At 38.1% G+C, this 9,933-nt stretch overlaps 1 protein-coding gene across 1 annotated transcript in view; it reads right to left on the reverse strand.

Moving 5' to 3' along the window:
- The window catches only part of adgrf3b (adhesion G protein-coupled receptor F3b), a 30,110-nt gene extending 23,841 nt beyond the window's left edge, over positions 1 to 6,269 (reverse strand). Inside the window, exons 1-7 of the mRNA XM_014021595.1 lie at positions 5,934 to 6,269; positions 5,695 to 5,744; positions 5,535 to 5,593; positions 2,390 to 2,508; positions 2,063 to 2,299; positions 1,199 to 1,429; positions 972 to 1,106 (exon numbers count right to left, since the gene is read on the reverse strand). Of these exons, the coding sequence (XP_013877049.1) occupies positions 972 to 1,106; positions 1,199 to 1,429; positions 2,063 to 2,299; positions 2,390 to 2,508; positions 5,535 to 5,593; positions 5,695 to 5,744; positions 5,934 to 6,135 (1,033 nt within the window). The 5' untranslated portion in view covers positions 6,136 to 6,269. The remainder of the gene's footprint in view (positions 1 to 971; positions 1,107 to 1,198; positions 1,430 to 2,062; positions 2,300 to 2,389; positions 2,509 to 5,534; positions 5,594 to 5,694; positions 5,745 to 5,933) is intronic.
- Between the last annotated feature and the right edge of the window lie 3,664 nt (positions 6,270 to 9,933).

Genomic DNA, 9,933 nt, shown 5'->3' on the forward strand with positions numbered 1-9,933 from the left:
AAACAGCATTTTAATAACAACTAAAGATGACCTGGATACTTTATTATGGTATAGTATTTAAATATATGCCTGAGAAACACATAATATTGCCCCTTTAAATGCTTTASCTAAATATTGATGTCAAAGATTTGGAGGTAAGATGGACCCAGAATGCAGGCAGGCATGCAGGCTCGATGAACTAATAAAAATCTCTAATAAAAGTATATGGCTGATGTGGCGGCAGCAACAACACAAAGACAAAAACTGGAGTACACAGAAGGAAGCCAGGGCAGAAACCAAACAATGATCGGACGCTGGAGTAGTGAAAACAGGCTGGTTAATAAAGAGCAGGGATGAGTGGAAGTGGAAACAGCTGAGCTAATGAGAAGTAAAGACAGTTGTGAATGAATGAGCTGGAGTGAGGACAGAGGAGAAAGAGTGATGGCACGAAAAGGACACAAGAGCAAGACAGCAGACAAGACACAAGACCACAGATCCTCACAACTGAAGTGTTCCAAAATAGAACACAGCGTTTGCTGTTAGTGCTTGGCTCTAATTAGGACATCATCATCCTGAGACAAAAGCAATTGCTAACAGTGCTAATGCTGCTAACACTGCTAATGCTTTCCTATAAGACATCAAACCTGCAGTTGTGGCTGGTGTCTAAGCTGCACTGCAGAAATTTTTCCCTTTGTTTTTAGCACCAGTGAAATAACTACCAATCTGAGCTCTGGTTAGACTGACTACTCTTGCCTKTTGTCCCATTTTGCATGATTTATGATGTTGGTTTAAGCAAAATAAGATATTTCTGTGTGTTTTTGAAGTGATGTCAGCTTACAGCATGGGCAAGCTTTTAATAGTGTGTGGTTTTGACATCTAAACAATACAGAATGATGCAGCTCCTGAAAATACGGCTGCCAAAGAATTCACCCACTGTGACCATTACAGTGTTTATCTAGTTCAACAGTTACACCAATTAATAAATTCATTACCAGTTAACACTGGGATATCCACTGCTTCACTTGTTGTTTGTTTCAGTCTGTTTTCAAAATTAATTTTTACATTGTGGAACTTTGCATCGGAACAACTGGCAGAAACAGTGTAATTGTAGATAAAGGTGGTATTTTCTGCAACATAAAGAGATGAAAATGTATGTTAGTGAATTAGCTGTTTAAGTTTAGGAAAGAAGTATGWAAGCAAAATTGTAATTTTGTCTTACTTGAATTTTCTGTGGATTTTAGCACATTATCAAAGTACCATGTTATGGTATAGTTCTCAGTGGTTACAGGAATGGCAGCAGAGACATTAAGCGTTACAGAAACAGCAGTTGTACAGTCCATAACGAGAGGACTGAATTTCATGATGATCTCATCCGGCAGGAGAGCAACTTCCAAATAAGATCTGGCAATGTGCCTGATTGACCCAACAGTAAATCCACATTCATATGTACCTGTTGGAAACACATAATTAATTCAGTTTGAAGTTTTTACATTCTTTCTCACAAATGATTGCATCCATTTGAGACAAAGGGCTTTATGCTAAGACATAATTATAACGAAACACTTAAGAAGGCATACCTCACAAATAAAATACAAAAATAAATGCTTAATGACAAGTAAAACACATGTTTGTAATATTGAGAGGTTTTTGTTCTAATAATTGAGAATGAGTTCATTTTTGCTGCCAGTATATCGCTCACATACCATATGTGTAATTCTGTGCAGGAGAAGCAAGAAGAGATATAAAGAGTGGACAAAACATTGTAGTATTATAATTATTCAGTTGTCCAAAAAGGCCCTGTCACACTAGATAACTTATGCCAACTTATGAACGTTTTAAAGATGTCTACGTTGAAGATGGAATTGATTAAATCAACAGTAAGCTTCTTTTTAGGGTGTACACAATGTAATTTTAACTAATTGATCAAATATATAATTATTATTAGCAATTTAGATATAAAAATGTTTCATAAGTTGGCCTAAGTTGTTTAGTGTAACAGGGCCTTAAACAACAAATTCAGAATCAATATACACACTAACATTTGTAGCTTCCGTGTTTACTTCTGTAAACATAGTTTACTTGCCTATCCATGCGCCTGTCAACAGAGTGAGATTGACWGCAACACAGTTTGTATAATCTGGAGGACAGGTGTATATGATTTTGGCTGTAAGACCATTGTTGATCTCCAAGCGTTCAAACGGTCTGCTTAGGTTCCAGCCAGAACTGCCCACAACAGCTCCCATTTCCTCAAAAGCACATTTTAGAAGCAGCTGGGACTTGTATTTCACCGCATCGGTTGGGGCATCCATGTAGACCAGTCCTATGGAAGATTAAAAAAAGAAATACAATTGTGGCATGACAACATAAAATTAAACACTTAAACAAAACAAAACAGAAATGGTTTACTAACCTTGAGTGTCAGCAAAAATCGTACCAGAGCCTAGAGTACTTTGCACGGTATTCAGAATGTCTTGAAGTTTAGACGTGTTTACTTTGACGTTTACTTCCACCTCAAAGTCAACAATGGGGCTTATTGGTGGACAGGGTTAGACAAAGATCATGGAGAAAACATTAGTTAGCAAAAASGTCTAAAAACATGACATGTAAAGCATATGTTTTATAATTAATTTTTTTTGTTCTAATATTTGAGAATATGAAAGAAGTATTTCTTCTTTGCCTTATCTTGCTGCAAAGTCAAAAGATTTCTCTGCAGAGGGACAAACAAAGAAATATTCTATTCAATGAAAATTGATCCCTGTTCATTACTGAGAGGTTCCTTTTATCTAAAGACTTCTTGCCATCCATCCATCCATCCATCCATCCATCCATCCATCCATCCATCCATCCATCCATCCATCCATTCTCTTCCACTTCATCCAAAGTTGGGTCATGGGAGCAGCAGCTTGAACAGGGAAGCCCAGACCTCTCTTTCTCCAGCCACCTCTTCTAGCTCTTTTGGGAGGACTCCAAGGCCAGCCAAGAAACAGTCTCTCCAGCGTGTCCTGGGTCTTCCTCTGGGTCTCCTCCCAGTTGGACATGCCTGAAGCACTTCCCTAGGGAGGTGTCCAGGAGGCATCTTACCAGATGTCCGAACCACCTCAACTGGCTTCTTTTGACATGGAGGAGCAACGGCTCTAGTCTGAGTCTCTCACAAATAACTGAACTTCTTACCCTATCTCTACGGGAGAGTCCATCTACCCTGCGGAGAAAACCCATTTCGACCRCTTTTATCTGCAATCTTATTCTTTCGGTCACTACCCAAAGTTCATGACCATACTGTAAGTGAGGGTAGGAACGTAGACTGATCGGTAAATCGAGAGCTTAGCCGTACAGCTACAGTAAGCTGCCTGTTCACCACAACAGACCAGTACAGAATCCACAAAACTATGGAAGCTGCACGGATCCGTCTATCAATCTCATGCTCCATTCTTCACTCACTCGTGAACAAGACCCAAAAATAATTGWWYTCCTCCACTTGAAGCAGAACTTCACCCACAACCCGGAGAGAGCAATCCTTTTCCAATTAAGGACAATGGACTCAGAATTGGAGGGGATGATCCTCATCCCAGCTGCTTCACATTCAGCTGCAAATCGCTCCAATGAGAGCTGAAGATCCTGGCGGGATGAAGTCAACAGAACCACATCATCTGCAAACAGCAGAGATGGAATCCTGAAGCCACAGAACAGAACTCCCTCTGCCCCCTGGCTGCACCCAGAAATTCTGTCCATGTAAGTTATAAACAGAATATGTGACAACGGGCAGCCCTGGCAGAGTCCAACTCCCACTCTGAAGAGGTCCAAACTTACTGCCGGCAACGCAAACCAAACTCTCACACCAATTGCATTGAGACTGAATGGCCCGTAAGAATGGACCCACAATCCCATACTTGTGTAGCACCCTCCACAGTGTACCTTAAGGAACACAGTCAAATGCCTTCTTCAAGTCCATAAAACACATGTAGACCAGATTAGCAAATTCCCATAAACCTTCGAAGACCCTAGTGAGGGTAAAGATTTGGTCCAGTGTTCCACGACCAGGAAAAAACCTACATTGTTTCTCCAGAATCGAGGTTCGACTATCAATCGGACTCTCTTTTCCAATACCCCTGCAAAGACCTTACCAGGCAGGCTAAGGAGAGTAATGTCCCTGTACTTAGAGCACACCCTCCGGTACTGCTTTTTTAAAGAGAGGAGTCACCACTGCTTCCTCCACAGAAGACATGCCAGTGGGATTCAGAAGGTCCGAGAAGTATTCTTCCACCTCCCGACTCATTGGGCCTCATGCAAGAACATGTTCGTATTCTTATCCTAAATTTCTCTTACTTTTGTTCGTACAAAGGCTTCGTACGAACATGTCACGTCAGATTCGACAAACTCTTCTATCTTCAGGAAAGGTGTGTAAATGAGCTGCGTAAATTCCACCTGTTCGTATCCAGCTGCTCGTGCACACGAGAGGAGATTAGCATAATTACCACCCCAAAAACACCATATAAGGCTATGTTTCCTGCTTCAAATACAAGGAAGTGTCCATTCATGAAAATGACAGCGAAAATTAAAAAGAAAAACTTTATGAGTTCAGAGATTGAAGTCCGTCTGTCAGAGATYCAGAAAAGAAAATCTGTCATTTTTAGCAGGTCAGCTGTGGAATAAAAAGAGCTGCTAATAGTTTAAACAACTGTTGTTACTGTAAATCATTTTCATTTATTCAGAAGACACAGCGCTGCACACCGTACACCCCCCACGTGCGAGGTCTCAAGTGGTCTCAGTTGCGGTTCTGAAATAAGCATTTTAAATTTTTTCAAAATATGTCTGGCACTTTGGAGAAAATCTAGGACTTGCTGGATGGATTATGTCTCCCCTCTGGCCTGGGAACGTCTTGGAGTCCCCCAGGACGAGCTGGAAGGTGTCGCTGGGGAGAGGGAAGTCTGGGTCTCTCTGCTGCTGTCCCCACGACCCGATCCCAGATAAGCCGGCCGGACGGACAATTTACAGTATATTGTTAGTCTAAATTATTACATTTAAAATTATAACTCTAATTCAAGCAGAAAGCGTACTGTCAAGATAATTATGGAGTGTGATTTATTTTCAACTCAAAATATCTTCAAACTAACAAAATATAAAGTTATTAATGAAGAAAACCCGTCTGGATAACAGCAGACTGACTGCTGGTAAAATATACGACAGGTCTGGACCACACGTGAATTTTGTTCGTATCTTAAAAAAAATCTTAGAATACGAAAACATTGGTGAATGCCACAAATTCTCCTAAATCACTCGTACGCACAACTTAAGAACAAATCTGTGCGTAYGAACGRTTCTTGCATGAGGCCCATTGCCTCTGGATCATACTCCAGGTTCAAACCGGGGTTTAAACCCAGGACCTTCTTGCTGTGAGGCATCAGTGCTGACCACTGAGCCATCCTGCTGCTCGGTCTTTTTAAAAGCATTACTAAAGACATAAATAAAGTATATTGGGCCAATAATTTAAACACGTATCTTTCTTGTAAAGAAGACAGAATGACAAATTCTATAAGAATACTTAAGGAGAATGATACCTCTTAATGGTGACATTTATGCCCTTCAGGCCATTAAGCCCTCCAAGCTTTTGTCTGAGCTTTGAAAACAAAGAGAGAGAGTTTATTTACAGAGTGAAGGTAAATGTTTGAATATAAATGAAGTTTTTTGCTTTTTTATTTGAAAGAATGTGATACACACCACTGCTTCAGCTGATCCTGAAAAGGTTGAAACTGATCCATTGATGCGCACTGTTTGGGTTACAAACATTTTCATTAGATATCGATTTGACACAGAAACCACTAGAAAAAGTTAAACTAAAAATAAAATGCAACCTTTATCCAAAGGAAGCAAGGTTATAAATTGTGACATAACAGTCTTTTTTCTGTCACTGACTAATAAACCTTAAAATTCATCAAGAGACACCAGAAAGCTCTTACCAGTAGTTGGGAGAACACAGATGGATGTTGCGAGGGAAATATTTTGTGTGCATGTTGTGTCAGTGCAGCAGTTGTAATTGTAGCAGACTTCATTGCTCCAATAATATCCTTTAGAGCAGTTGCAGTTATACTCCTCGCCAACAACAAGGCACTCTAAAGAACAAAGCAGAAACCCAAGAAGAAGAAAAAAGGTTTCTACCATTTTTTTTCAGTCATCCATCTAACTTCACATTCAGGACTAATCAGATGGCCTGCACATTCTAAAATGATATTGACTATAAATGCTTCATTTATTTGTGTTCTCATAAAAAATACCTATATTGCTATTTGTATCTAAGCAGGATTCTATGACCTAAATTTTATCAATGTGATCAATATTTTCCTCAAAAATCTGTTGTTTATCATGCGAGACTTGTATTCTGCCCTCTAGCGGATTAACAATGTACTGCAGGAAGTGGAACTTTTTTTTTTTTTTTTTTTTTTTTTTTTTTTTTTTTTTGCCTTTTCAAAATGTCTGCTGACATGAGGTCATCCACACATTTTTTTCAGGAAAACTTTTGCTAATTTTGGAGAAGTTATGGTAAGAAGTTATTCTATCAATATTGTTTGTAATTTTTTTAAATAAATGCTTTCTGTGTTGAAACAATTCATAATTACTTTAAAATATTTTTAATAGTACAGTTAAACTGTGTTAAAAATTTGTGTATCGAACTTGAAACTGCAGGTGCTCCAGTCGTAAATTGTCATGTGACATTTTAGTAATTTTAGTAATTTGATTAACAGTATTCTTGCCACAATACAACACACTGTTTTGGATGATTAATTACTGCAATGCCATTTGAAAACACATTTTGGCTATTTTCAAAGTGCTTTCCTTTGAAATTATAATCTCTACGCTGTACTGACTATTTACATGTTAGATGTCAAAGAAAATTGAGGAAGAAGAGAAAAAAAAAAGAATAGTAAGAAAATGTCGTCAATATGATAATAGATGGTAATTTTTTATAAAGTGTAAGGTACATCTGTGCCTGTTAAAGGACAGAAACTGTATTTGTGCCTACCACCAAGTGAAATAAATGGCTGTAAAAGTTCATTGTAAAAAAAAAGAAGTAAACTAGAGTGTTCTAAACTTGTTAAAAGTTATGGGCAAAACTGTCTTTTGTTTCTTAATTTAACTTTGTTGTGAGCAAAATGTAACCAAAACAGCCCAGTGTATCAGATTTGATACAAAAAATATATCCTAAACAAAGTGATGTGGCAAAAAAAAAGTGGGGTTTTGTTTAAAGGCCCAAAAAACGTGTCGGTTCTAAAAAATTGGAATTTTCTGATAATTTTTTAAAGGGTTTAAGAATTGAATCTGTGATAACAGCAAGTGAACTTAAAATCAACCACCTCATCCTTAAACCACAGGCAGAGTGATGATGTGTTTTCTTATCTCTGTGTCTTTCTGTTAGCAAAATATCTCATGAACCAGCGAGCTAGTTTTTATAACACTTTAATCATTGGGTGTACATTTAAAACTGATTGTTTTCAGAAGTTCACCTGCAGAAAAGCATTCTTACAAAACTCAAAAGCAGCTAATTCTGAGTCAGTTTGACAGATATGCTCAAATTTATTGTGTTGGTAAATGAGACTGATCCCAACTTATACTCGCATTGGTAACTGATAGTGTGTGACCTGCATTGAAAATTTTACCATTGATTATTGGAGCAACACTGTTACATACATGTCAAGTTGTATGGATTGCCTGTAATTTACATGGATTTTCCATCATTTTGGAGGCATGCAGATGTACTGTATAGAGCAATCTCATGTATTTGTTTCTTTTATGGATTTTTTTTTTCAAAACCTCAGTTTCAAATGATTTTAACATGTCAGAGCCAGTAGGATGTAAAAAAAAAACAATAAATAACATCAAATAACCATCTTCCAACCTGTTCTGCCGCTAGAAATAAGACTAAAAATAAGTTCTCCAYGTCTTTCGCTCTACTTTCTACAGAGCCTGCAAAGGGACATGGGGAAATTTTTTTTCTTTTGCGTTCCCACACAATACTATTACGTTCCCACGCAAAAGATTGTTTTGAAAATGAACTGAATTAAATCAGACTTTTRTTTTGAAATATCCGGTTACCAAAACAGGATGTGTCGCCACAGTTCGTGAAATTGACATTGATGTTGCGTGGCTGCACTGTGTTAAAATATCGACATACTTCCATGCGTGGCTGTGTGATATATTCATTCTGAAGCTGAATTAAAGCAGTAGGTTAACTCGCTAATGGTGAACGTGTGAATTTGTTAATAAACCGGGAGGCACAACAGTGATAAATGACTTTTGTGAGGTAACGCAAAAGATATTGCGAGGTAACGCAATACTGCTGCGTGGGAACGCAAAAGGAAAAAAAAATCTCCCATGTCCCCTCACGGGCTCCGTAACTTTCCTCCTGCTTTGCAGCAGGCGCTGTCATCTCCACAGCCAACAGTAAGTTTTAATCCTCCGGTTGGTTTTTATTTTAGAGCTTCCAAGATATATTTGTCTGAACTTGGTATTTGCACCTTGGTGACAGAATGATCTACAGTCCAAATTAAAGCTTCATTTATTTTTGTCTTTTTGGGATCGTTTAAAGCTTTGACTAAGTCTAACGTAACTGWAAAGTGAAACTGCTCATCTCAAATTTGTTCTAGTTTTATGTTGATTATAAATTGTTTTACTTTTATTACCTCCAGCTATGTTTTTCAGACACAATAGTTTATTTGTTTATCTGTGCACAAGATAAGTTATGAACACAAACATAATTCACGAGATATTCAGGGTTTGTCACAAAGAACTAATGATGAAATTTTGGAGATGATCTGGACAAACAGAAACAGAGAAAAAACAAAGAACAGAGGAGTCAGASACTGTTTTGTAGTGATGATGTCATACTGCGAAAGCCAATCAGCATCTGGCAGATCTTTGTTCCACCAATCAAAACTCAGCTGCTCCACACTCTAATTTGCGTAATGTAGAGTGTTGGTGAAGGTGTACACTCTCAGAGTGATTGTTTAATAGTAAGTATGGGATTGCAACTTTGTAACTTTGTAAAGGTGTGCTATCTGGACCAAGTCTCATTTTAAAAGAGGTTATTCTCCAGGGACTTCTTGTTCAAACAAATAAACCAATCAAAATACCTGAAATATTTGCTGAATATTCTTAATTTGTGTTCAGATTAAAAGGACTGGTCTAAATCTCAAACATGGGAATGGATATTCCTGAAAAAGTTCAAAATCTGTTTTTCACTCACAATGAAAGCCTGAAAGAAATGTGATCCATTTTCAGACCAATTAGCTATAATAAAAAAAATGCACACATTGCCTGTTTTCATTATGAGACTTTAAGAACTCAAGAGAAAATTCCCGTGCGGGTGCCTCTTGGGGCTCTGCGCTCGAGATCCCTCTCGGGCCCTTGGGCTCTGGTCTTCCCTCTGTCTGCCTCGTGTCTTGGGGGTTGAGTCTCCGATCCTCCACAGTCACTATTAAATATTCCATTGGAGAAATCTTGTATATACACGCATGTTCACAACTGCTCACAGACAGGTGCTCTGATCCGGGGGGTTCTGACAGGTCACCAAGTGTGTATATATGTCTGTGTGTGTATACTGACAATATTTATGAATGTAGGCATGTATGTACACTTCTGATCAAAATCTTAAGACCAGTCAAAAAAGTGCAAGAATTTGCATTTTGCACTATTGGATCTTAAGAAGGTTCTAAGTAGAGCTTCACAATGTTAAAAGAAGAAATCAGTGCAAGAGACAAGAACTTTTGAACAGGGAATTTTCTGAAAACTGCATTTACACTCAAACATGATTTTTTTCAGCTGATCAAAAGTTTAAGACCATAGCTCAAAAAACCCCCGAAAAAACCCCCAAAACAGAAATCAGTGTCAAACAAAGGACTCAGTATTGAGTAGCTCCACCATTCTTGTTGATGACTTCAAACAATCGTTTAGGCATGCTTGATG

The sequence above is a fragment of the Austrofundulus limnaeus genome, unplaced genomic scaffold, assembly GCF_001266775.1.
Source record: "Austrofundulus limnaeus strain Quisiro unplaced genomic scaffold, Austrofundulus_limnaeus-1.0 Scaffold298, whole genome shotgun sequence".
Taxonomy (NCBI): Eukaryota; Metazoa; Chordata; class Actinopteri; order Cyprinodontiformes; family Rivulidae; genus Austrofundulus; species Austrofundulus limnaeus.